The sequence below is a fragment of the Tinamus guttatus genome, unplaced genomic scaffold, assembly GCF_059628265.1.
Source record: "Tinamus guttatus ecotype Peru unplaced genomic scaffold, ASM5962826v1 Tinamus_guttatus_pri_ptg000510l, whole genome shotgun sequence".
Lineage (NCBI taxonomy): Eukaryota > Metazoa > Chordata > Aves > Tinamiformes > Tinamidae > Tinamus > Tinamus guttatus.
The window spans coordinates 3,567,151-3,594,890 of record NW_028289044.1 but is presented as its reverse complement, the minus strand read 5'-3'; the positions used below and the strand labels follow the sequence as shown (position 1 = coordinate 3,594,890).

Here is a 27,740-nt window from a genome sequence, read left to right as displayed (position 1 = left end):
CTCTCCGAGCGAGGGCACGTTCATTGATCAGACTGATAAGCCAGCCCAGGGTGATGGATGCTCAGGAGTCGGTGGCGTCCCCAGCCGCGGCGCTTGGGGAGCCCCTGGGGCGCCCCCTGCCAAGGAGTCAACACGCGGGCGGGAGCGGCGCGGAGGCGGCGCCGGCCTCGCACCCACCTGCGGCACCGCCGCGGCTACCGCCCCGCGGAGCCGCCTGCCCGAGGGGCGCGCGGCCGCCTCGGCTCGGCTCGGCTCGGCTCGGCTCGGCTCGGTTCGGCTCGGCTCGGCTCGGCCCGGCCCGGCCCGGCCCGCCTCCCGCGCCGGCCCGCTCCGCCCCCCGCCCCGCCCCGTACTCTGGCCCGCCCCTCGCTCCGCCCCCCGCCCCGCCCCGGCCCGGCCCGTCCCGTCGAGGCGGAGCGGCCGCCCCGCCCCGCCGCGGCGCGCGAGGCCAATGGGCGGCGGCGCCAGGTGCGCGCTACCTGCACCACGTGGGCGGGCGGGGCCGGGCCGGGCAGGTAGCGCCGCGGCCCGGGCAGAAAAGGCCGCGGCCATTGCGGGCTCCTGCGAGCCGCGCCGCCCCCGGGACGGGACGGGACGGGACGGGACGGGACGGGACGGGACGGGAGCGAGGGGTTCCCCGGGCGCCGCCTCGCCCGCGCTCCCGGGAGCGCCCCGCCGGGGACGTTCCTGCCTCCCCGCGGCCCTTGCGCCCCTCTCCCTCTTTTCTCCCCCGGCGGCACCATGACGGCGTCTCCCGACTACCTGGTGCTCCTGTTCGTGAGCACGGCGGGCGCCAACGGCGCCCGGCTGGGCTCGGATGAGCGCGAGCTGCTCCAGCTCCTCTGGAGGGTGGTGGACCTGAGGAGCAAGGAGGTATTTCCCCCGAGGAGGAGGAGGAGGGAGCGCACGGGCGGCCTGGGCCCGGGCTGCCGCGGCCGGCCTGGGCCCTGCGCTGGCTGCTCACTCACCCGCCTCTGCTTTCTCCGGAGCTGGGGCGCCCGCACGAGCTGCTTGTCCAGCCCGACCACCCCGAGCTGACGGCCGAGTGCCAGGAGGTCACGCAGGTGGATGCCCAGAGCCTGGCGCTGGCTCCGCCGCTGGAGCAGGCGCTCAGACAGGTGACGCCGTGCGGGATCCCAGTGATGTGTGGGATCCCGGGTCCTGGGGAGCTGTGCGCAGCCTGGCCCTGGGGCAGGCTTGGGGCTTCCCACTTGCCCTGGGCTAGTGGCCCTTGAGAGGGGTTGAACTTACTGAGGCCGCTCCTGCCCTCTCCTGCTGTGCTGGAGCCCCAGGTCGCAGCCAAGGCTGAGCTGTGCTTACCACAGCGGGGGCAGTTCAGCACCCGTGTGTCCCTTGATGCAGGGTGCTGGTGGCAAAAGCATTGGTTTGGGTTGGGAGGAAGGAGCACTGAAGCCCCTGGCTGAGCAGGCAGGAGAGGGTGGCCCTTGGTGCAAGCAGGGCAGAGAGCCCTTTCCCTGCCCCGAGTGCCGGGAGCCCCACAGGCTGCTGTGCACGGGCTGCCCCAGCGCTGCGCCTGGGCTCGCGTCTCCTGCGGAGCCCCACAAAGGCCCCTGCACAAGGAGAGGGTTCCTGAGGTGGCCTTTGCAGGGCACGTCCCTCTTCCTAAGGAAAGGAGATGGCTCGTGTGATGTCCTTAGATACTGAAAAAGCTTTAGGCATGTAAAGGAGAAATCACAGCTCCATGGCCAGGAATAATGTATTGCTCAACGATTATATGGACTAGTGCAGCAACTCTGATTTCCATTCTGTGTATCTTTATTTCCTGGTCTTAGTTTAATCAGTCTGTGAGCAATGAGTTGAATATCGGCGTGGGCACTTCCTTCTGTTTCTGTACTGATGGACAGCTGCACATTAGGCAAGTTCTGCATCCTGAAGCTTCCAAAAAGGTACGTAGTTGTAACTTCAAACTTAACTACTCCTTGTGTGCTTTGTTTTCTTCAAATTGATCAAGATCTCTTTAAAATGCATGATGTGAGGGCAGTTTCTCACGCTCATAATCCAGACATTGCTCGTCAGTCAATATCCTTACCAGACTTAAGGTTGCAAAATAGTTAGCTGCCTTAACTGCTGCCTTTTGGAACTTTACATTCACCTTTACTTTCAATCTCTGTGTGATTAGGTGGTGCTGTGAGGGCGGTGCTCCTGTTTGTAAGGAGCTGAAAGGTGGTATGAGCCACCTGTGAGTGATGACTAGTCCTGTAGTCTAGAGTTTCCCATAACTTTAGAGTTGCCAAATTTCTAGCAGTGTTGTGAGCTCCTGCCTCCTTTTCATTAGTACAGAGTTGCTGCAATGTCCTCGGCCTCTTGTCATAAAATAACTGCCCCAACAGTTTTTTTTTTTTTTTTTTTTTAAAAAAAAAGCCTTGTTCTGTGAATTGCTATGAACTCGCACTGTTTTGCAGTCATTTTGTTGGAGTTTCCTCACTTGATCTGTGTCTGTCATTCTGCCTCATCTGTTAAGTTCTGCAAGTTTGCTGATATAAACTGATATAAAAAGAGTTGCTTTTAATAGTTGCTGGTGCTGTGTTTATCTCTTTGAAGCATTAGTAGAGAAACCATGAGCATAATTAACAGTGAAGGAACTTGTCTTCAAACATCTACCTTTGTCTTGGAGGATATAGTGTGACTGGAAGAAGATGGGGAAGCAGGTTGTTACCCATTATAAACAAAGTTTATGTGTTTTATGCAGTTAAACAATGTAGATGAAGGAAAGGACAATCCTTCAGTTATTCTTATTGATGCTTACTTGGCCCTAAGGATAGCCAGTCACTTTTTATATATGCATCACCACAGTGTCACTTTTAGGAATCAAATCTTCATTAAAATCTTCTGTTTCAGGACAGAATGTTCAATTGAAATATGTTCTGCACTACCTATAGATTAAGTAAGATAGATGCATATGAGACCTGCAATAGCTGTTTGGTGAATCCCTAAATACTGAGCTTCAATGGGAGAAAAATAACTAAAATTCAGATGGGCACAAGTCTAGGATATTGTAAATGCCTCTTTTCTCTCTACTTTTGTTTTGAGATGCCCAGTCTGAGACTGTCTCATAGCTCTCAGTATTCAGAGAATGAATCAGCATAAACTTTCAGCTGAGTTTCAGTAAGAACAGAACTTGATATCTCATGGGAGAAGAGAAGCAGCCGTGGTAAAACTAGAGCAGGAAGTCTTGGCAAGTACACCTGCATTTTCCTAAGTTTGCCTTTAAAGGATGTTATTTGCCTAATGCACCTGTCTATATGCTAAGATAAGCTCTAATATTTTCAAAGCAGAACTTGTTTTAGAACCTAAACTCCTTTCTTGAGGCTTCTTAAACATGCATCCATATGTCCTTTTGTTCTATTGTAATGTCAAGGTTCTAACTAGTCATTAAATCACAGAAATTGAGGCGCAGGAGTCTAGCATCAACCACATGGGGTACTGAGCTGTTGGTAGGGACATCTGGGATGAAGGAGTTGGAGAAGGGGGTCTTTAACGATTCCCCCCAAGTCTCCTCACTGCCCTCCCTCACCCCCTGAACTAAAGCATGGGGTAGGTGTAGTAGTGGGGGTGCAAAAGGGGGTTACTTATTTCCAGTGAGCTCTGTAACTTACTCTTGGCTTCATAGACTGTGATTAATGCAGTTATCAGGCATAGATGGACAACCTTTATATTATATCAAACCATATGAGCTCAGTGGTGTATGTGTGTGTTTTAATTATATAGAGCGAATAAATATTTGAAGTGTGACTGTGCTCTGAAAACTCAACCTTGTCTATAAACCAAAATGTCTCTTGCTAGTCTTGCAAAATTTGCTTGGCTCAGTAAGCTGAACTGAGTGCCCTCTGGCTCTTTTCATTTAAAACTGAAATTAAGAATTGATGGTAAATGTTGCAATAACACTCATTTGCTCTCCTATGTGTATATTGGATCCAAGGCACTGCACTGTAAGGCAATAGCGAGTGTATCTCTGGTGGTGGGAAAAAAACACATCTCTTTCTAAACCATCTAGGGAAAAAAGAAGCTGGTAGGCATACTTATTCAAGTATGATTATTAGCTAAAGAGAGCTGTATGAGCTTCTCTGTAGTACAGGCTGTTTTCTTTTTACCTGCTTGAAAGAAATTGTTAGAAAGTTGGGATCTTGAGAGAAAGTAGGGGAAATGATCACAGCTGACAGTAGTTACCTTGTTCTTTTACAGAATATCTCATTGCCTGAATGCTTCTACTCCTTTTTTGACTTGAGAAAAGAGTTCAAGAAGTGTTGCCCTGGCTCACCTGACACTAGCAAACTTGATGTCGCAGCTATGGCAGAGTGTATCCTTTTTTAAACGCCAATGATATCTACTGTTACAGCTCTGAGCTCTAGGACAGAGGTGGGAGCTTGCAATACATGTTTAGAGATAGTCCAACTTTAATGAGTAACTCGAACTGTACTGAGCATGCCCACCAAGTTGAAGGGGAAAAAATCCTGTATTTCTTTAATTTCTGTGTACTTTTTGCACTGTCTTGATAATTCTGTTTCTTCAAACTTCAATTTAGATAAGTGGTGTGTGTTTATACAAATGATGTGAATCCTAATAGTAAAGCTGTGGAGTTGCTTATTGTGCGAGTTGAGTTAGATTTTTGGATGAGCATGGAGAGAGTTTTAAATAGGGGGTATTCTTGAAGTGAAGCTTTGACTCAGGACTGACTGTCAACAGAGCTGCTGTGGTACAAGCAGTATCCACCTCACTAATCATTCATCTATATTTGTCCAGCTTATGATGTCTGTAGAGTATTTGCCATTAAGAAATTGCTTTTTCTCTTCTTTTGTGTTTCCTTAACTTGGAAGTCTGTGAAATAGTTCAGTCTTAGTCCCTAAGACTTGCCTTGACAGTATTGCTGAGGTTTTGTACCTGCTGTGGCAGCAAAGCATAAAGTATCTATGCAAGTAATTTTTTTATTAAACTTTTTCTCTTATACCACAAGGCTGAGTGCTGGAAAACATCTACTCTGCTTTGCCATCTGCAAATTAAGAGGCATCCTTTCCTATCTCAAGCATAACAGTATTCCTAGAAATCAACAGTCCTACATCTACTGTGCAGGAAAGTTGATCTCGGGTGCTCAGTCTGAAAAACTGGATGACGGTGATTTCTGAGGGGATGACTGAGAAGCTTAGTGGATTCTCTGGCAGAGAGCACGAACTGGAGGGGCTGTTTGGAGGCACCGGGCTGCTTTAGCTGTTGCAAAGAGATGCCTTTGCTTTCTCCTGGTGTCAATGGCTGATGTTGCCACTGCGCAAACACTCCCTTCTGCAGGGAGAAAGTGTGTGGGTGCTGTTGTGTGCGGGGTGCAGATTTTTGACCCTGTTGAGGAAAGGAAATGGTGGTCCTGGAGAACAAGTGACACTTCTAGTGAAGACATGCTAGAGTGATTTTGTTAGGGGGAAGGAAACAGGCTTGGCTTTTTGTTTTGTGCAATGGCGAAGCCTAATGTTAAGCTTGTAGCTAGATGAATTATTTCCTGGACCCAAACTGAGTGGGAGTTGGTGATGTGGTTCCTGCAGCTTCACTTCTTGTCTAGGTTTGCTGCTGTGTTTGCAGCTAGCAGTCACAAATACTGTTTCCTCCAGGTTCCTGAAGACTAGGACAACTTATCCAAACGGTCTCAACTTGAGTCTCAATTCAGGCTCTGATACCCTTCTCTTTATATCTAAAAATCTCAGTAACTTATCTTAATCTTTGTGGTCTGTCTTGTTTCGTAGCTCTCAATGCTTTTATTTGCAAGCTTGCTCTGTTTATGTAACATGGATGAAATATTAACCGTTTGTGCCCTACATTGTTTGAGGGTGTTTGTTGGGGTGTCACATGGGAGAAACATGCAGTCAATGAAAAGGTGAAATCTTGTTTCCTTGCTCCTGCCAAATGTGATAAGTTTTTTTTCCTCCCTTTGCTCAAATGTACCAGCTTAATCACCTCCTCGGCATCAGGAGTTGTATAAATTGTAATTGCACTTGGAGAGTCTGGGCATGCATGTAATGGTTTTGATAAGTTTTGTTGATGATTAAGCCTGAGGATTAGTTTAAGTGATTTTGTGCATAGAAGTCTTACCTTTAAGCGAGTGGAACAACTAGTTTCCTTCTGAAACAGTTGTGTAGTAAAGGGAAGCAATTGCTAAATGAAAAGAAACATGGATTTGAAGGAGGGTATGCTAAGGAATAAATACAAGCTGGGAACAAATAGAGTGGAGAGAAACAAAGCTGTGGATTGGTGCTCAGAATCTGGCTAGTCTGTTATTCTACCAAGAATCACAGATCTCCTACCCTGCAGCCAAAGGGGCTGCGTGATGGGGATCTCCCTTCACCCAGTACAAGGGGACAAGGGCTCCTAGGTCAAGGCAGTCAGTGCCTGGTGGGAGAAGCAGCCTGGGGTTTCGGGCAGCGTCTCCTGCCTGGCGCTGCCACCGCAAACTGGTAGCTTGGCAGGAGCTGGGTGACTTGGGGCACATCCCTGTGTGTCCTTCTGTCTCGGTGTCCCCGCGTGCGAGATGCCACACAAGGTTTCTCTGAATGATTGCTTCCTCTGAAGGAACTGTTACGGGAAAGCTGGGGATAACTTCCAAAGGCTTTTATTTTGACCAGCAGTATTTGATTAAACAACAATTTCCTACAACACAGTCATTCAAGATGTGTATTCCAGTGTGTAAAACACTAGGTAGTTGATGTCTGGTGGTATATTCCATGCAAAGAAGACAGGCTGTCCTCTGGGGGGAAAAAGAGAGGCACTGAATAACTCGCTGCCTATTCTTCCTTAGAAAGCACTTTGGGGACTTGCTTTTCTAGCAAACTACCTGCAATTGTCTATTCAATACAAAGCTATTCCAAATCCAAGAGCTTGGGTGAAAGCTTTAGGTTGATTGTTTGTTCTGTTTTTTTTTTTTTTTTTTTTTTTTTTTTTCCCACCCTGCTGTCACCACCAAGAAATGATAAATCCCATAAGTCAGACTTCTTTTAATGCAAGGTAAGGAGACATTTGAAATGCTACCAAATTTGAAGAATGAAGGAAAAACTGAAGCTAGTTCATGGGTTATTTCTGAGTGCTGCTGCTTCCTAGCTAGCTGTTGTTTTTTAGTATAGGAAAGTCCTGTGGCAGATCTCCTTTAGTCAGTGTAGTGAAAGAGGACAGACAGCAGGACAACTGCAAGAAATCCCGAGCAACAAAATTTGGGAGGAGTGATAATCTCCCTGCAAAGAACAAACCCCAGGTCTGTTGAAATCTCTTCAAACATGTGTAAGTATAGGAGAGAAGCAGGGCTGTTCCTCTTGCACCCTCTGTACCTCCCATACTTGCTGTGCTGCTTGATTTGCAAAGCTTGCTGAGCCAGTTCTCAGTGCCCCGACCGCCTGCGGGGTGGCGGGAACAAAGGCTGCCTGACTATCCCTGTGAGCGGGGCTGCCGGAGACTCATCCTGCTCTGCCTCAAGATTGGGCTTGCAGCAGCCTTCACGTGGCAAGGAGCTCTTGCTTCCTGCAGCGCCTGCCCCGCTTTGCTCCCTCCTGAGCTTGGTTTGCGAGGAGGGCTCCTTGCTAGGAGGGTGTCCTTGGGAATCGCAGGAATCCTGGGCCATCTGCGGAGCGGGCTCCCTAGGATCTGGGTGGTGCAATACGAAAACTTGGTTTTTAACCTGAGTGTCTTAAATATAGAAGTGTGGAGCACACTTCTAACCAATAGTACTTAACTCTGGCATTAATGGTTGACCATCTTATATACTTCTGCTCGTGGTTACTGTGGTAGCACCTAGAACGATGATACCAGATTATCTTTATACAAAATAGTATTTAAAAAGATATAATCTTATGTCTGATGAGACTCTAGATAAACCAAAGAGGAAAGAGCATTGAGACCATTTTTGTAATAGTAGTTCATGTCATTTCCCAGGTCTTGAGATGAGCTACATGAATGATGTTCAGTTTTTCTTTTGCCTTCAGTTGAGAGAGGAGTTGACCCAGAGACATGGAAGAGAGTGGAAGGAAAGTGGAAGGTCTAAAGGACACTGGCATTGGGTGAAGCTGCAGAGAAGAATCTGAGAAAATGTGGGTCACCCCTGTACGTGTAGATGAGCCTGATGGGGAATGACTTCCCCCCCCCTTGTACCACAGTTGAGCAGCAAGACTTGTTCCCCATCTCCCTTGGGTGCATCTCTTGTCCTTTGCTTCACTTTGAGTGCAGTGTTTATTTTGTACAGTAGCTTTAGCAGCCATGTCCAATTCCTGACACTCCTTTAAATATGGACTTAGATTTCAAAAAGGAAGTGTCAAAGTGTGTGACCCGCTACAACAGCCTAACGGTGAAGCTGGAGTGTGTGTGTGCATACGGGTTCCCTGCCGAACAGCCTCTGCACCCACTGCCCACCTGTGAGGAGGGAAGGGGCAGAGAGGGAATGGGCTGGTTTTAAGAGAAATACTTAATATTGTCATTACTGTGCTCCTGAGCAGGGTATCTAGGGAGGGGGGGAAAGGGGCTGGCGCCCTGGAGCAGCTGGAAGGCAGGCAGCACCAGCTGCTTTTTTAACCACAGTCAGTCACTTCAGCCTTCAATGTTCCTGTGAGATGAAGCATCATCCCACCTTCTATTTTCCAAATCAGTCTCTGAACTACTGGAGGAGTGGGCTCACATCCTTCCTGTGAAGGAGAATTCATGAATCCAGTTGAACTTTTATTTCCAATGAGGTTCAAAGTTTAAGCATTACCTTGTTCTGAGGTGAAAGATCTGTTTGTAGGACTGTAAGACTTTACTACACACAGTAGGAAAGTCTTGTTTTGCAACAAACTTAATTCTCCCAACTCATTATTGAGCATAATGGTATGATAAGCTCATTTATTGTTTGTTTTTAGCAGAAGTTGTTCTTCTGTTCACTGTCCTTCATCCAGGCACCTGCCAAATCAAAATGTGCTCAGCTCTAGGTGGAGGAAGCTGCTCTTTTAAGAGGAACCTTCATACCTTGGGCTGAGCAACAACTTTGAGGACCACAATCCTTAGCTCTGTTCAAGTGTTTCTAATATAGTGGAAATCAAAAGATGAGCACACTAGTGCCTTCAACTTACTTGAAAAACCTAAATTGCTGTATTGCCAGACCAAGAGAGGTCTCACTGTAGGAAACTCTTGCAGTTTTGCTCTAGTCTTGACAAACCGTTGAGGCAAGTCTGGCTCTGCTGTTTCACTTTGTTCTGTCCTTGTCCCTTTGCCCCTCAAGGAGGGGATGGGGGGAGGCCTTTTCAAAAACCACTTATATAAATGATGGAACAGATCTGCAGGTATTTCCAATTCTGTGATGCCAAACTACTGGATATGGCAGAGAGGCACCGTAGCCAACCCATTTAAAAAACCTGTAGAAAAAGATGGTATGTGCTTCTTAAACTAGTCTTCCCCTGTGTATGAACATGACTTACCTGGTGAATCTGCAGCCTGTCTTTCTAAGAGACATCCTTGCTCTCCCTAACCTCTCTCCAGAAGGATGTGGGCTCTGGGTTCTTCCTTGGCTCTGCTGAAGCCACAGCAGTGCTGACCTACCTGATTGTCACGGTGCTTCCACAGAGCAGAGGCTACAGCCTGAGTGTTTAGGTGATAACCTAGATCTTGAGATATCACTTATTTTTCTAAATCAATCCCAAAGTGGCACAAATATCTTGTAAATTTTGTCAAAGCAGTAAAATAAGATATATTTTAGTTTGAGATTTACTTGTTTAGCAAATATTTGCTGCATCCTCTTAATTTTGGTGTTGGTGGTGGCTGCCTCTCCTTGTCCAAATCTTCCCCTAGAGACTCAGCATGACATAAATTACAAAGGACAGACTCCAGTGCTGTCCCTGCAAGAGTGCCTCTGCCTTACAGTGTCCATAGTGCCTTGTTGTGCTAAATATAACAGCCCTTACCAGGGGCTGTCTCCTGCCCCAGGCCCTGTGGGGAGCGACCTGCTCCCGCGGGTGGCAGCAGCTAGAGGCACTTGGCCGCTAACCCGGGCTAACTGCTAACCCGGGCTAACTGCTAACCCGGAAGCTGACTTGCCATCTGGGTCACGGGAAAGCTTGGGGCTCTCCAGCAAGAAGCCAATTACAAATCTATTCAGTGATGATTGACTTAACTCCTGCATAAAGACTTAAATCTTGACAAGAGCAGCCCAGCGCTTCCATACGGAGCCTCTCACATTGAAGATATGGGGAATATTATTTCAACGCTAATATCTGAACCATACAGTAAGTGATTGTGATGGACTAATTTGCTGTATTTGCTTATTTATTCTATCTTGTATGCTGGGAGGAAAAAATAACTTGTACTGTTTCATAGATCACAGGTTTTCAGATCCAGAAAGAGTGAATTACAAATTTGAAAGTGGGCCTTGGTAAGTATCCTCCTGCCACCTTTAAGACATTGCTTAGCTAAGGTATAGTCTTCTGCACTCCTAATGTGCAAGCCTTCTTTATCTTCACACTGTTGTGGGCATAAATTGGGTACTGTAATTGGAAAAGGGAATGGGAAGTTGCACTGGTTGTAAGACAGTTTCCCAGCTAGGTTTAGATGCTTGTTTGCTGCTGGTAGTTCTTGGTGGGCTCGTAAGTGTTTATCGTGAGTGCTAGGCATGCTGCACTGTTGGAACTGAAGTGTTTTGCAGCAGTAGCCCTATTGGTATTAACTTTGAAACAAATTGCAGAAGTGTAGCCTAAGATATATTCAGGAACTATTATTTTAAAGAGGAAAAACATTTTCCCTAAAGCTACTGTGCTAAACTAGAGTCCTACCAGTAAGTTGCATAAACTATGATGATTGTATTCTTCTCAAACATCTTTTAAGTAAAGAATATATAAAGCTCTATATACTCAATAGCTGTTTTTAAAATGTAATCATGCTCTTCCATCTTCAAACAGATTTTTCTCAGTGGTATTGTTAGATATTTCCTCTGCAGTACCACAAATGACCAGTGTTAAACTGATCTTACTTAGATTCCTGTCTTGCATAAATACTTCCTTCTTCAGATTAATGAACTATGGTTCATTATGATGATACTGGCACTTCTGAGAAGTGGCAAGAAAAGAAACCAACAATATTGGCAGGAAAATACCAGGATGTTCAGGAGACTGCTCTAGTAATGTTCTAAGCTTTTCCCTTTCTCTGATGAAATCCTGGGCTGAGGTAGAACGTTCCCATCTCACTTGTGACAGTGAAAAGTGTAAGTTGCTATTTTGCTTGAACTGCTTCTGTACAGGCATGTCACTAAGAAAGATAACAGTCTTGTTTTCTCCTCCTCAGCCTCAGGTCTGTATTTTAACATGAAATGTAGAGTAAGAGGCCTCTCTCACTGCTGATGCACAGCACTTCAACTGCTTAATCAAACTGAAGTCTCTTCTGTGCAACACCCTGTTCTTACAGTAGTCAGACCAGCAGCCTTGGTAGCCCTGAGTGTTTTGTTCTACACTCTTTTTAACAGCAAGAGAGGGACTCTTACTGTAAGAGAACAAAGACTAAGGTAATGACCAATTAAAATGGGCTTTCTGTGGCTGAGCTATTCCCCTGCTAAGCAGCAGTGTAGCCTGTAGCTATAATCGTCTCTAGTAGCACAGAGATGGCCTAAATAAGAAATTAAGGCACAGCTCTTTAGGCAGGAGTCTTCTGTGCTGGGTGCTTTTGACTGTAACACAGTATAAAAAGACGGTAGAAATAAGAAAACCAGGCTTCAGATATGACCACAACTAACTGGTCTGCTTTGAATTCCATTTGTCTAAAATAATAAGAGCAGGTGTGTAGTGTTAATCAACTATCTCTGTTTAGACCGCAGAGAAGCCCAAAATATTGGTATTTGTTGGGAATGGAGAGTAATTTGGAAGTATGCTCAAGAAGATGTGAGCTCAAGGAGCAAATGTGATGAAGCAGGAAGGGCTCATTGGGAGGGAGGTGGCTTAAGAAGGTAGTTGCTTGAAGGGTGTAGGTGGAACAGATAGGAGATACTTGAGTGATTGAGGCTCGTGCTGGCTCTTGGCCTTCCAGCCTTGCCCAGCAGCCCTGGAGCATGGATGGAAGTGTGGCTGGAGTAGAGGTGACAGCAGTGCTCTTGAGGCAGACACTGAAGACTTTTCCCTGCATTATTTCCTCTCTCTTTCTGTGTCTGCAGCAGCAAGATGGAACTCGTGGACAATAATGCTGTGATACGAGCAAGAGGATTGCCCTGGCAGTCATCTGACCAGGACATAGCGAGATTCTTCAAAGGCCTAAATATTGCCAAGTTAGTGGCTAAGGGCTTATCCCTGCCTCTGCAGTGTTTGTCTGCTTCAATCAGAGCCTTATTCTTGCTTGGCTTCCCTCTTCCAGGGGAGGTGCTGCGCTCTGTCTCAATGCCCAAGGCAGGAGGAATGGGGAGGCTCTCGTGAGGTTTGTAAATGAAGAACATAGAGACCTAGCGCTGCAAAGACACAAGCATCACATGGGGAATCGATATATTGAGGTGTGTAATACTGACTTTGAAATCCTTTCCTTGACAGGAGCGCAAGTAGCGTGTCAATCACATGCTCTTTTCTTTTGCATTAGGTGTACAAGGCAACAGGTGAAGACTTCCTTAAAATAGCAGGAGGTAAATTCTGGGCTGTGGAAAGGGAGGGCTTGTTCCATCAGCAGCTGTAACTTGTGGTTATAATCTGCTCTTGTTGATGTGGTCTTTCCTCTTCCTTTCTGTGAACAAGGAGGTGGTTGGCATGCTGACTATTATGTACTCTGCTCGCAGTCCAAGCTGTTTCATTATTTATCTGCCTCTTTTTCACACCCCTGCTGTTTTCATGCACTCTGTCGAATAAGGATTTGATTAGACGAGGTGATTCTGCATATGAATGTAATTTGCCAGGTCATCTTCCTAACTGACAGGACTTAAATGTTACTGATTGCTGAAAAAGAGAGTAGTCTCTCAAAACAATGACTGCTGTTGCTGCAGAGATTTGCATGTAAACAGATTTTACAGTGTAAGTGACAAGGGATTTATGGAATTGATTTTTTTCTTCAAGTCAAACACTTCTTTCCATCTCAAACTAAAGGGGAAATTCAAAGAGAATATTTGCTTAAGGGGAATATTTCTAAACCTTGACTTGAAAGGCTGAAAAACTTGTCCTACAAACCCTCCCATAGTCTTTCCTTTATAATGATGTAAGCATATGGGGTTTGGAGTAAGATTCACTGAACTGTTATGCATCTACAATATTATTTTATGGTTGCCACAAGAAGTCTGTCAGGAAACAACAAAAATCTTAAGTGGCTACCTGGATGCTGAAGGGTCAGGTTTTGAGGGAAGATGTCAAATGTTTAGCTAACCGATAGGACTGAGAATACCTATGCTATTGGAAGTCAAGACATTGCCCACTAATCTAGGGAAAATAGCATGTGTCTGGCACAACCAAACTTAGTTCTGTGAAGTTCTACAAAGCTGAGATGTCTGTAAGTGAAAGGACCGTATTAAGGTGTGAACTTGGTTGCCAGCTAGCTTTGGATAGAGTAGTATAAACATAAAAGTGAGCAACAGTGATCTCCTAGAGCTGCTCCTGGCAGCACAGGTACTGCTCATGCAAAAGAATCCCGGGCTGCTTTCCCTGGGCTCTGTTGTTAGTACTTGCTCCTTTCCCTTTGGAAAAGGATGAATCCCCTTCAGAAGACAAAGCAGCAGCAGTGCTGGACGTCCATGAGAAACAGCCTAGATGTAATATTTCTAGCTCATCAGACCGGGACATCTTTGCCTCTGGAGGCAAATGCTTGCTCAGTAGCTGTGTGGGGAGGCGGCGGCAGCAGTGCCAGCCCCGCTTGTGCGGCTGCCGCAACGTAGCTCTTTGTGCTGCTTGTGTTAAAGGCACTTCCAACGAGGTGGCACAGTTCCTATCCAAAGAAAACCAAGTGATCGTCAGGATGCGAGGGCTGCCCTTCAACGTAACGACAGAAGAAGTGCTGTCCTTCTTCGGGCAGCACTGCCCCGTGACGGGCGGCAAGGAGGGCGTCCTGTTCGTCACCTACCCTGACGGCCGGCCCACGGGGGACGCCTTCGTGCTCTTTGCTTGCGAGGAGTACGCGCAGAATGCCCTGAAAAAGCACAAGGACCTGCTGGGGAAGAGGTACATTGAGCTCTTCAGGAGCACTGCAGCAGAAGTTCAGCAGGTGGGTATAAAGCTTGCAAATGCTTGTAAAGCTTGTAATCCAGAGTCTTAAATTTGCATACAATAGCTTAAGCAAATACTGCTTGGCTGTGACTAAGGAGCTTCCCCTTCCTTCCCCCCCAGCCTTCTCTGACTCCTCTTGCTGGAAAGAGCACTCTCTGATTTCCATAAGGGTTTAATTTCCCTAAATGAAGGGTCTTGCTGTGTATGACTCTTCTACATATGCTAAACCCTTGTTTTTATCTTCTGATAGCCCCGCAAGCAGCAGTTCTAAAGGAAGCCTTACATAGGTCTAGTGCTGTGCACTGGAGATCCTGGCTCTGTCTAAGCCCCCAGTGGCTTAGGTCTCTTCAGGAGGCGTGCCAGTGACAAATCTTGATAGACAAGATTTATTTTTAGTCACTGGGATAGCAAAATAAAGCCTTTTGATCTAGGTAGCCTCTTCAGAGAGTTTTTGAAGGTTCTCAAGAATTGCCTGTGAGCACAGGCCTTGGCTAACTTGTGCCAGCACTGCCTGCCCAGCCGTGGGTGGCAGGGCCTTGTGAAACTGCTGCCTCTTGCACAAATGGGGCTTGACGTGGTGTTAATTGCAATTCCCATGTCAGGGAAAAGAAATGAAGCTGAGAGGAGTGTGTTTGTCTCCCAAGATCTGCAGAGCTTATCCTGGGTTGAAGTCAGTAACCTACTTCTAAACATACCTTGAAGGTCCTGCCCGTGGTGCAGACCATGGCCTGCCAGTAGCTACTTCACTAACCAGGCAATGGAGCAGCTCTCGGGGGTTCACTCCACTCCACAAATACAGAGGTTTCACTGCCTGCCTCAGTGCTCTGCAGGTGACACTAATGGTGGCAAAGTATAACTGCAACTCTTCCTCCTGTCCTGCTTTGCTCAGTGTGGTAAGGCACTGCTTTGTATTCTGTTTAGGGAAAAACCTCTGAAACCTGTTTAAATGTAAAGTGATCCTAATCTTATTCAGATAACTTAATATTTGAAGTGATTGAACAGTCAGCTAGTTCTTGACAAGGCAAGGCTGGGGTGTGTGTTGTTTTGGCTCTGTTGTTGTTAGTAATAGGAAATCTCAAAGTCTATTTGTTTTCTTTCAACTGCTGTGACCCAGCAGATGGTGCTACTTGGACTGTGGTATCTCAAGTCAATGCTGGAAGTGAAATTTCTTTCTACTTGCTAATGTTCCACAGTAAAGATTCAACACACAATGTGGAGGGAAAATCTCCCATGCACCTTTGGTTGATGGAAAAGCTTTCAGACTTTTCCAATAAAGATGCTGTATACGTACAAGTTTCATGGTCCAAGAGGCCTTTTGAAACTTTCCTGATAGTCCAAGTAAATGCTCCAAATGATGTTTCAGGCAAAAGTGATCCAAGGAGGTATAAAACAATAGGAGTTAAGTGCAGGTCCAGAAACTAGCTTTTCAGTTTTCTTAAAACACTGCCCAGAGTGAGAAGAGGGGATTGGAGTTTCAGTTCTTGGGCAGTGCAGAATGACGAGGGGGGTCTGTTCTCTCTTGTCCAGGTGCTGAACAGATACTCCTCCACGCCGCTCATCCCTCTCCCCACGCCGCCCATCCTCCCAGTGCTACCTCAGCAGTATGTGCCTCCCACCAGTGTCAGAGACTGCATACGCCTGCGTGGCCTTCCCTACGCTGCCACTATTGAGGACATTTTGGAGTTTCTGGGCGAGTTTTCGACAGATATCCGGACCCACGGAGTTCACATGGTGCTAAATCACCAGGTTGGTAGGTGCAACAGAAGTGCAAGCTCTGGCTGCCCTGTGCCACTTGCCTGTGTACACGAACACAGTGCAGAAGGTGATATCCTCGCTAGAAGGGCACCTTTGGCACTGACACTAGTGCCATTAACTCCTTCAGCTCTACTCCAAGAAAGCAGCTGCAACAGATGCTCTAGCTTATCTGAACCCTGCTAACAGCTGCTGCATTTGCACCACGGAGCTTTTTCCTCTGGAGAGGCCCATGCCTGAAGCTGAGCTGCCGCCCCCGGGTGGGCATGTGCCAGCCTGTGCTCCCGTGCAGCAGCTCTCATCCACGCTGTAGGAGGCCTGAGCTAAAAGCCTTGCTCAACAGCATGCAGAATTCCTCCTCTTCCACAACCCTGCCTCCCACAAAAGCGTGGCCAGTGGCAGCTCACAGAGGAGCATGGCTGCTGGCGCCTGCCTCGCTGAACAACCTGCTTCAGGGGGCTCTGAGGACACCTGTGACTGCAGCCTCCTAGAGACCAAAGGATTTCCTGTGGGCCATGTGAGCAGAGGAAGCTCTGGCTCTTCTGAACTGCATGGTTGACTTCTTTTAATGTTTACATGTTCACAGTTAAGCACCAAAATTAACAGCTCATTGACTTGCAGAGATAGTCACATCTCTGGCCATTGTTTCCTGGAAACCATCTAAATAACTTTCCATAGAAACTAAGCCACATGTTGTGACCTCCTCCTCTATCTGCATAGCCTTGGGACTTTAGGGGGAGGTGAAGACAAGGAGAAGGCAGCTCCTCTAACTCTATGGAGATGCCCTGAGTAGTTGCACTGAAAACTACTGTTGGTTGAAAGTGGCTTTTCTAGATTTATTTTTTTTTTTGAGCAGCACTTGTCTTAAATGGCAAAATGCTTCCAATCCTTCCTTGTAAGGCTTCTATGTTGGGGGAGAAGGGACTGTAGTTATAATACTGTCTTAAGTTTCCTGGGTCTGTGAGGACTTGACTTAGCCATGGATAAGGCTTGAGAAATTTTATAAGGAATCTACACAGCTAGGAGGAGACCAGTATAAAGATGCTAAAGCACAAATGAGTGGCTCACACTAGAGTCAGCCCTTGCTAGCAGCAGTGAGATAGTCTGCAGGAAGAAACAGCTGCGAGTGTGTAGCCTTTTGGGTTAGGCCAATGGACACCCATAAGCAGGGGTGTGGGGCTTTTGTTGTTTTTGGTTTTGTGTTTTTTTGTTGTTGTTGTTTGCTTTGTTTTTGGAGGGAGAAGGTAATTAATTTTCCTGAATATTCTACTTACTCCTACCATTCCTGACTTCAATTCCTCTAGTTCCTGTAGTGTGTAAAGGATGGCAATATAGCTGTTATTGCCTCAAACTAGCAGAACTGGCTCAGAACTTAAATTAGAGCTGACCTCACATTTCTACCTGTATTTTTGGCTACTTTAAGCCCAATAGCTGTGTGGCTGCAGTAGGGCACATAAAGGGAAGAATTATTTGCCTATGGCTGTCTGTAAGGCTGTGTTTTCCCTACAAATGTGTACCAAGCCCACCTGCTTTATCAGCCTTAGGCAAGTGCCCTTCTAAAATATTCTAGCACATATAGGGCTTAAAATTGCTTAATGTTGGCAATTGAAGCTGTATTTACCTTTTGAATTTTAAAAATCACTGGTCATTAAGTGTGGATCAGATACTCTAATTGCTTATTCCCAATAAGTTGATTTGTTGAGAGTCTCAGTAAAGTGCCCTTGGGAAGTGCTGCATCTACCATGTGTTTGTTTTGCTTTTAACAATGGAATAAACATGGTTCAAGTTACAATACAGCTTAACTTATTTGAAACTGTAAATAAAAAGAAAAAAGTTAACACAGGTCATAAAAATGTCCATATGATGTAGTGGAAAGACTAGGTAGGATTCCCTGGCAATAGTAGGAAATTTGGAGGCATATTTAAACAAGAGGCACAACAGGCAGTCTGGGAATGACTGAGCTTGGTTTTGGAGAGCAAAAAAATTAATAATGATAAAATATGGATATAAAGAGTGCTCCTACTGCTCAAAGCTTTGTTATGCTGGTGCTTTATGGGAGCTCCAGAAACATCTGTCTGCTTTGTCTGCAGGGACGTCCATCGGGAGATGCTTTTATTCAGATGAAATCTGCAGACCGAGCTTTTCTGGCTGCGCAGAAGTGTCACAAGAAGACTATGAAGGACAGATATGTTGAAGTCTTTCAGTGTTCTGCTGAGGAGATGAACTTTGTATTAATGGGGGGCACTTTAAATCGAAATGGCTTGTCCCCACCACCATGTAAGTTACCATGTAAGTTTGGCACAGGTCTTGCCAATACTCTACGCTATGTGCGGGTAGGTGTTGGAGCTGCTTTCTTGACTCTGATTCTGGTTCTTGGAGTGTCAAATGCAGGTGGTGAAATGAGGCCTTTCCATCTTAAATCATCAGTGCTTGCAATCATTATTTTTCCCCTGGGTTGTGGATTGCTACGAATGAACTATTTTCAAATTACTCTTGCTTTCCCCCTAGCAAACTTCCTCTCGGCCCTGCTAGGGTGAGCCATGATTCAGAAAAGTAATTTGACTGCCGAGGGCTTAAATAACACTTTCCCATTTAAACTGACTTGTATTTATGTCATGGTGAACAGCCTTTTCCTTTTCCCATCCAAAACTTGGTTTATGAGGCCGTTGGTAATGCCCTCCTCTGGGACCTGACCACAAGTATTCTACCTTTAAAATTGTTACTCGCCAGTTTCCTCTGTAGCTTTTTGTTTGTGCAGCATTGAGGCTGCCTGTGTGGAAGCAAAATGCACATAGCTCTTCCATGGGAGAACTGCAGAAGTTTTTTATAATAACTTCTAAACTTGAGCTCCTTAGAGCTTCTGTAATGAACAGGGGTGTCTGGACAAATACTTGCAGGGGAAAAAAGCTTTAAGAATTTAAGGGCTTACTTATTAGGCATGCACACAATATAAATCTCAGCCTATGGGAAAAATAATCCTTTGCTTCCAAGGTCACAGGTGGCAGGGTAGCCAGGGTAGGGGAATGTATTTGCTCTCTCTGCATGTGTGTGGGGTTTTTCCTTTAAGAAATTGAATGTTCTCTAAAGTCTAGTCAGACTGGCAAATCTGACAGCAAACTTCCTGGAAGTGGTTCCTCTTGGGCAGTGAGAGCAGAGTTCAGCTAATCCCTTGGACACGAGTTCTGCAGTTGACTAGCACTTTTTGCAGTGCAAGCAGAGGTGTACAGTGAAGGGTATGTATGTGACAGCTGTTCTGGACAAGAATAGAAGCTTCTCCAGACAGTTCCTGGAACATGTCCATGAGTGGAGTCTCACACTTTGGGAATCTCTTAAGTTGCCCTACCCTGTTTTCTAGCTATAGATAAGGTAGTCTTCAGAACACTTTTCTGTTGTGTCACTATTCCTTTCCACTAGTGATAGATCTGTTCGGGGAACCAGAACATCAAGACAAAAATCTACCTTCTGCAGTGAGGAATGTTAGGTAGATTTTTAGGACTCTGAATTTTTTCTTCAAGTAGAGATTGAGTCTTCTTAAATGGAGACCTCATTCAAATCTGAGCCTAGACAAGAGGAAAAAGGGCCTCTTTCCAAAGTTCCCAGAGTTTCCCAATATTCCTAGACTGTGAGGAGGCTTTTTGTGTATTATTAACCCATGCTTTTGCCTGTTTGACTTTGGGTGCTACAGCCAAGCCACATCAGTGGCCCAGAGATTTATTTTCTGGGATGAGCAAGAGAATTAGCCCCTTAATTAGTGAAGGGCCTTTACTGGCTGAAAGCTGGTTCTGCTAATGAACACCACATATATGCTGGAATTTCAAAGGTCTTGATCTCTTTTCCATTTGTTCCCCTCTAGGCCTCTCGCCCCCTTCCTACTCCTTTCCCGCTCCTGCTGCGGTTGTGCCCACGGAAGCTGCCCTGTACCAGCCGTCCGTGCTCCTGAGCCCGCGAACGCTGCAGCCCTCCACAGCCTACTACCCTGCTGGGACCCAGCTCTTCATGAACTACACAGCCTACTACCCCAGGTAAAGCGGAGGAGAAACCAAGCAGGAGCAAAGATGTCCTTTGAAGCGAATGCCCAAAGCCCTTGAAAGAACATTGTCTGTTATCCCAAAGGCCTGGGCTTCCCTGAACAGCTTGCTCCATGTTCTCTTCAGGGAAGTGATTTTCAGGATGTCTAAGGGTTTCCCAGGTTATAGAGTATTTCAGGTAGCAATTTTTTGCTTTTGTTTAGATTTGCCTAGTTAAAGCAGGACTTTTTCCCAGAACCATCTCCTGGACGTGTGCTGCAGTACCCTTGGTAGGATCTGGCAGGTCCAGTATTTCTTCTTGCATCTGTAAAGAAGCCCCTTGCCCTTTATTTCAGAAGGGGTAGATGGGTGTCTATTACAATCATTTCTGCCAAAATTCTGCTTTATTTCTATAATAAAGTGTCACTTGACCTTTATGGTGAAAATTCAGTTCTGTTATGCTTCAATGTAATATCATTGATACATCTAAAGTTATTACCCAACCTCATCCTCCCTCTTGTGAAGGGGCTTCTGAGGGTGTTAGCTGTGTCCTCCAGGGTAAAAACCTCTTGATGCCACTTCCTCCCTGCTGTCCTGAGGCCTTGGAAAGAGGTGGGCTCCTTATTGGCTGTAAACTACTTCCCTTCTGGGATTTTTCAGCAAGTTCCTTGACAAAAGCCCTCCAGCAGGTTTTCATGGTTGCTTTTATGGTGAGAGAAAGGATTAAATAGCTACTGATCATGAAGTTGTTGGACTACAGGATGGACTCTGTAGTACCTGTGAAATAACCAAGGTTTTCTTGCTTCTTTAAGAGTGTATTTGAGCTCCTCTTTTTATCCTCTTTTCCACTAGAATGTAAGTTTTCTCTACTCTGAGAATTTTTAGAATGCCTTCATGTCTGTCATCAAGTTATGATGTTATCAAATTTGACCTCTCTTACGTAAGATCAAGAAAAATAAAGTCCCAAACTTGCCCTGGCAGTATAAAGCAGGTTTCTCAATACTTCTGTGTCATCATAACACAGTAACCTCAATTCTAATATGAAGTAGTAGTTTGTAGTGAGTTTGAGATACTGCCCTGCTTAATGGTCCTTGCAGACTCAGGAGAGCTCTACAGAAACATCTCACTGAACGAGATCTCACAGGAGTCCTGTCAGCAGTGGTTTGGGCTGTTGACACATGTTGGTTAGACTGATCAATCCTAAGTCAAAACACTCTTTAATTATTTTTAATCTATTCTTAGGAAGCAATTTTACATAGTTTCTATGGTAGTAAAAAAATACTCTTTTTTAATAAAGATAGTAGAATTTCCAGAATAAGCTTGGCTTTCCATTTTATGGTATCAGTTTGTTATTTAGATGTTGCTTTTTCATTTGGAACACACTTGATTTACAGACCACTTATTCATGACTAATAGCAGTGATGATCCTTTGAAGCTGATGTATTTTAGAGAAGTGTAAGACTTAATTTCACTTTTAATGCAAGCTTCATGCTTTGTAAAGAATGTAATAAGTAATTGGGTTCCTTTTACATAACAGTGAGAACTTTCTTAAAGTTTTCTCATTCTGAAATTTAATTCAAAAAAGTTAAATGTACAGCAGAAAAGAATGGGGGTATCCTCTGTACTAAGTCATGCATTTATAAATGCATGGAAAAGCAATACAGAGCTGGTGGCTAATGATCAGACAATGTCATAAATCTATTTCTATAAATATTCACTGTTAAGGAAAGCTTCTTTAACCTGCTGCCAAAAGGTGTTTCACAAGGTCAAGCTGCTTTATAATAGTTGGTTCTGTTTTCCACACGCTCCTCCAAGATAGGAGGCAAGGGGTGAAAAATGGCTTTGGTTTTCTTGAATCTGTCAGGAAATCCCTGGAACTCTTGGAATCCTCTTAATATTGTTCTAGCTTGGGCAATGAAACTGACAATGCAAAGAAAAGGCTGCCTTCTGTGCTATTAAGATGGCTTGCTCTCCCTCTTCATTTTTTATTTGGGATCTGTCAGTTTTTGATATCTCTGTTCAGCTTGTAATTATGTTTGGCTTTCAAGAAAGCAAAAAATTCAGAGAAAGGGATTTCTTTATCTAATCCTGGATAGACAGATGTACTAGTTTCTGCATATGTATATTTTGAAAGTCAAGAGTAACTGTATTCTGGACCACCGTTAGCATGTGCTATGATAACATTACTATACAGACACTTGATATCTATTAGTGTGGGGCTTGTAGCTTTAGAATAGTAAGCTGAGTCCTCTTTATTTGGTTGGGGTGTCTCGGTCACTTCTAAAGAGTGCCTTGAAAACATCAAAAAACTGTCAAAATACTTGATCATACCTCAGCTGGAGAGGACGAGATTGGCAACAAATACTTTAGGCTGAAACAGAAGGTTGTTCTTCAGTGGGTAGTATGTTGGTGTAGGTTGTTCTTCAGTGGGCCATGTGTTGGTATGACTCCTTAATAAAGACACAGTAGATGCCAAAAGCTGAAATTTGTCCAAACTGGATAAATTCGGGGCCAGGAAATCCCATTGTAAGTTAGTGAACACACAAAACTGCATCTGGCTCAGGAAGTCCTTGAACTAAGAATAACTGTAGTTTTTCTTATGTGCTATGTCTTATGGTAAACACTTGGACTACTGAAACAGCTGGGAGGGTAAATGTTTATTTCTGTGTCCTCATTATCTTTAGAAATATGTTGGTAGTGCTTGTGAGCGTGGGTCTCTTCCAAAGATTGTGTACCTTTAGTCAGCTCTGCTAGTCTAACTGTTGCAGAGTTTGGGTTGAAAGATCACTTCCCCTCTCCTAGCAATGTGTTTGCAGCCCATATCTGGAGGAGTTCACATTAGCAAGTCTTTATATTTGGTAGTTAAAGGCATGAGTCTGACACCGCCTGCATTAGGAAATTCAGGGAGACCTGTTAGTGTCCTCATCTGCTTGCTTCCACCTCCTCCTGCCATGGATTATGTATTGCTTTTTGTTGTCTATAGGCTAAATGACTCTATTTAAAAAAAATCTGTGTTTTTTTTTTTTCCTAACCCTGATCATTGCTCAGATCCACGAGAGCATAATTGACAACCTGTTTAAACCTGTAAAACTAGGAGGCTGGAATAAGTGGACTGCCTTAGGAGTGATATTCAGAGCTGCCACCAATGGCTTTGTTTGCATCTCTCTATCCAGGATCACTTGACAGAACTAGGTTAGGAAATGACCATATGTGTATTTAGCCTGGGAGGTGTGTCACAGATGGAGAATAGCTGCAGCCAGAAAGAGCATCTTCATAGCAATACTCTGGACCACAGCTCTTGCAGTACTCGCTTATTAAAACCTCTGCTGGCTTGGATTGCATGAAACCACATCTTCAGTGATTGGCCTTGCTGAGGATAACAGCCTACTCGTGGCTTTTAATCACTGTAATGTAAATGGACAACCAAGTGGTTGAACATGGGACTTCTCATTACCTACCTTTGCTCATAGTGAGTCACCCTCCATCACAGGTTTGGCTTTTTTGACAAATCCATCTGCACTCTGTCTTTAATATTCATAAAGTTGCAGAAATGTTTCTGCTGCTGGCAGCAGTATCCAAGATCTACTTGACCAACTATTTTCTCCCACCCACATGTCATGGAAACTAATTGTTCTATTTAAAGATCCCAATCCCTTCTGTTCACTTAATATGCTGAGTGATTGACATTCAATTAGCTGTTCCTGCTGCCACCTCCTAACACACTTTTGCTGGTATCTAGTGAAATATTTGGATTAGTACGTGGGATTAATTGATGTTGCTACACTGCAAGCTGGGTGAAGTGATTGATCTGAAGATAGAGGTTTTTCTCCTCCTGCTTATTTGCAGGAACACAATCCAGTAGTGAGAAAGAAGATCCTTTGTGCCTCGAGGCTTGTCATCCACTTGCTCTTTACTGCTCACATGTAAAGGCTAGCGAGGCTCATGTTGGTCAGGGTGCAGAGATAGGTTGCTTAGCCAGTAGCCTTCTCTTGGTGGCTGCTAAAGTCTCAGCAGTGTTTAGGACAGACCATTTCCAGCACTGTTGAGGACAGACCGCTGCAGACTGCGCCCGCAGCTGCTTTGGGCTGTCTGCTTCATGCCTGTTGCTCTGCCGCCGCCTCACGTGGGCGGGAGGCTGCGCGTTACAGAACCTGCCACACATTCCTCTCTGCGCAGTCTATCTGGCTGCACACAGGTGGCATTTGTTTCCAATGAGCTTCCTGGGCTTCCAGAAGTGGAGTTGGTCCCATCCTAGAGTAAGGCCTCCCAAGGTGATAACTTCCCTCACGAAGAAGCCTACCCTGTTGAGAACATGGTCTGTCCTGTTTATCCATGTTTAAAGAGGAGACAGGGCAATCTAGATGTTTCTCTCTGATTAATACATGACTGTATGAATTCACTCATACCTCTGGTATTTGCCAATTTAATAGATGTTTTTCCTCCTATTTTAAAGGTAGAGACTCCTGTCTTTGTGTGGCAGGTTTGTATGTGTGTGTCTGCTGTCTGTCAGCCCCAAAGGTAGTTGGAAATATCTCCTGTTCTTAGGACCCTGGGGTGGAGTGTCAAACTTCCTGAAGGTTTTGTAAGGCTGATGTGGTGGACAACTTCTGCTTACACTGAAGGTGGAAGAAAGTGCTCTGTCTTGTATTCATGGTTCAAACTTGGATTTTCTCTGGTTAGATGGCAGGCCCTTCAGAGTAAAGGTGGTTCTTGTTGTGAAGGAATGAGAAGTGTGGCTGGAAGGGTGCAGCCTGTGCCTTGTGAGGCTGATGTGAGGAGCTCTCTACCCCTGCCCCACCTGTGTGCACCTGTGTCAGAGGGCAACATGAACCTATGAAGAGTAGTTGTACAAATTCTCCCTGACCACAGGTTAAAATATGCAAATACTTGTTTCTGGGCTTTGTTTAACTAGGAAAAAGCAGACTAGAACAGTTATATACTTTGTCCCCATCTGCACACTCTTATTCCTAATGCCTTTTTTTTTTTTTTTTTTTTTTTTTTTTTTTTTTTTTTTGCAAAAGGATGACATGTTGTAGCTGCTGCTTGTCCATGCTGAAACGTGACCACCCCTGTTCCTCTAAGTAGCTGTAGCCCTTCAGCTGTGGGGTAGTGCATGTTCACACACTGCCTGGGTGTATGGGAGCCAGACATCAGAGGATCCTAGCCTGGCCCCAGCCTGGGGCTAACAAACTGGCAAGTGCTTGCCGCATCTGGGTGCGAAGGCAGCAGATTCTGCCTGCGTGAGTTTGAGCTGCAGTTTGAGCTGCAGTTTGAGCTGCCCAACTCGAGCAAAAGCAGCTGCAGGCCCTGGTGAGAGCAGCATGGGAAGGGAGTGTTCCCTGCTCTGGCTTCTGTGGCAGTCCCTGCAAAAAGCTGCCCCAGCACAGCGCAGGAGGGAGCCCTGGGGGCTCAGGAGCGCACAGCTGGGGCAGCGAGAGCACCCTGTGTGGGGACAGCCCATCTGCTGGCTCAGGACCCTTCCCTTGCTGCGCAGGGAAGGCACGAGGCTTGCACAAGGTGTGTTTTTTGTTGTGGGCTCTTAGGTGTGGGATTACTTTTTTTTCTGGAACGTTTTTGTGTGTGTGTGGCTCAGGCAGTGCGGGAGAGGTTTGCTGCAGCTCTCCTGAGGTGAGCACTCGAGATGGGTCTGTTTTGGCTGCCCGAGTCGAAAGGCCGTCTCCAACATGATCCTGTGTGTACCCAAGTGTTAGGCTGTTGGGAGGCTGATTATCCCAGTGTAGTTTCTGCTGTTGAATTGCTCTTGATGCCATGGTGACAGAGCAGCACAAATGGCCAATTATGTAGCCTGAGCTGATACCTGCCCACAGCCTTCATAAAGGTCAAGGTAGCATAGCCAGCTGCCCTTCTGCACTAGCCTGGCTCCTGATTGCTTCTGTCTTAACTTGTGTTTGTAGTATGCAGCAGAGGATGGACTTGTACACACAAGTGATGCGGCCAGCGCAGTGTCCAAAGAATGGATTTGCATTTAAAGGTCCCAGCAGTTAGACTTGCCTAGAGAAGGTAAGGAGAATGAACCCCAGGAAATGGGCTTGGGGGTATCAAGTGTTCACTGCAGATAAGCACTTTACTCAACATCATTTTATTCATTTGCCACCCTGGGAATGTGGCTGCTTTCTGCCATAGTCCAGAATGTCACACTGAGTCCTTCATTTAAAGGATTTGAGTACTCTAGTTTTGTCATGGGCTGCTGCTCTCTGTACTTCCCAGGGCTCCAAGTGCATGCTACCTCAGGATTTAATTTTGAGATTGAGATTTTTTCCCAGAAAACTCTTCAGAGATTTCTTTGTGAGAAGCGAAGTGTGGAGATGATGTTACTCTGCTAGCAATGCACTGCAGCTCTTAGAAGCAGGATTTCATGTTGATTAGGCAGAATGACCTATTCTCTTAGGTAACAACAGAAACTATTTTCTAAACCTTGTGCTGAGGTAGAGTTCTAGCAACAAAGGCAGGGTTTGTATAACTGGCAGCTACTTTCTTGCTTTTGTGGGCTTCCTGCTCATACCAATTTAGCCTTTCAAGGTTGGTTTACTTGATCCTCTGTATAGGAACAGTCAAAGGGTGAAGTCACCCAGAAAGCATTTGTGCAGAAAAACGCAAGTTGAACTAAAGAGCAGTGTATTGGCATCTGCACTGTGCGCTTTATCATGTGCAGTGGTTATAGATCAGGATTTGGAAGTATGCTTACAAAAATGCTTCTGTAGTCTTACGTATTTTAAAAATGTGGCCAAAAGAAATGGGGTGATTTCATTGCCCTTCCTTCTCTTCACCCTCCCTTTGTACATGAATAAACAAGAGGGCAACTTTTAGCAATTTCTCTTCTATGAAATAAAGGCAGTTTAGCCCAGTGTGTAATCCCTTTCTGGGCAAAATCTTAAGCTGCAGCTATGGCATCTCTGCTGCTTCTATTCTTAACAGATGCTGCATTTCACTCAACAGGCCTCTTAAAGTAGGAAGCCACCTCAGCTAGTCAAACAGCTTTTTCAGCTGGGTTGATACAGCAAGACCCCCATCCATACAGTAGTCTGTTGTATAGAGATGTTTTGGACCATGTTGGCATAAACTAGCTTTGATCACCTCGCACTGCTGCCTGTTTCCACACCTGCACTGTGTCAGCATGAACATGGCTGTGCCTGCATGAACACAACTCGAAGGAGGGACAAAAGGTTTATCTTTTTAGGAAGCTTGCACCCCATCTAGTTTACTACATACCTGTGCTGGCTCATAAATGGAAAGACAGATGCCAAGCAGGCAGTGAGGGATGGTAATAGTATTGCTATTTAGAAAGTAGAGGTAAAATTTTACCTTAAACTAAGGGGTTGTGTAATGTCAAATGAAGTCTACCTTACTTTTGGTGAAACACTGCTTTCCTGAACAGAGAATGTCACCAAAATACTACAATGAAATGTGAAAACTGAAGCTTATAACCCTTTAGTTAAGATTTGATTGCTTGAAAATGAAAAATTAAGACTTGCTCTAACATGTAATGACCTGCTCAACTCTATTTCATGCAGATTTCTCCAAACTTTCTGAAGTTTTGAACAAATGCAGCATGCCTAGATGGAGATTTTGATTACATTCCCAGTTTACTACTGGTCAAGCCAACTGTGCTGAAGAAAAAATCACCAGAGCTTTGGAAATCAGCATATGGACATCTAATTTAATTTGATGCACAATTTTCACAGACACCCAACCACTGTCACCAGACCAGTAAGCCCTTCACTGAGCACAGGTGATGAAATCACTCAAGGTCTTGAGGATTTCTCGTTCATCAAGTATTAAGCTGCTCTGAACACAGAAA

General features: G+C 45.4%; 1 protein-coding gene across 1 annotated transcript; it reads left to right on the top strand.

Annotated features, from left to right (window-relative positions):
- The first annotated feature begins 741 nt into the window (after positions 1-741).
- Positions 742-27,740, top strand: ESRP1 (epithelial splicing regulatory protein 1). Its single transcript, XM_088533637.1, has 15 exons — positions 742-873; positions 990-1,118; positions 1,794-1,907; positions 4,204-4,318; positions 10,137-10,235; positions 10,327-10,381; positions 12,146-12,256; positions 12,343-12,475; positions 12,559-12,601; positions 13,859-14,160; positions 15,690-15,908; positions 18,005-18,203; positions 19,768-19,936; positions 25,837-25,942; positions 27,454-27,740. Exons 1-14 carry the CDS (start codon positions 742-744, stop codon positions 25,925-25,927), a joined length of 1,911 nt encoding a protein of 636 aa, XP_088389763.1. The 3' UTR covers positions 25,928-25,942; positions 27,454-27,740.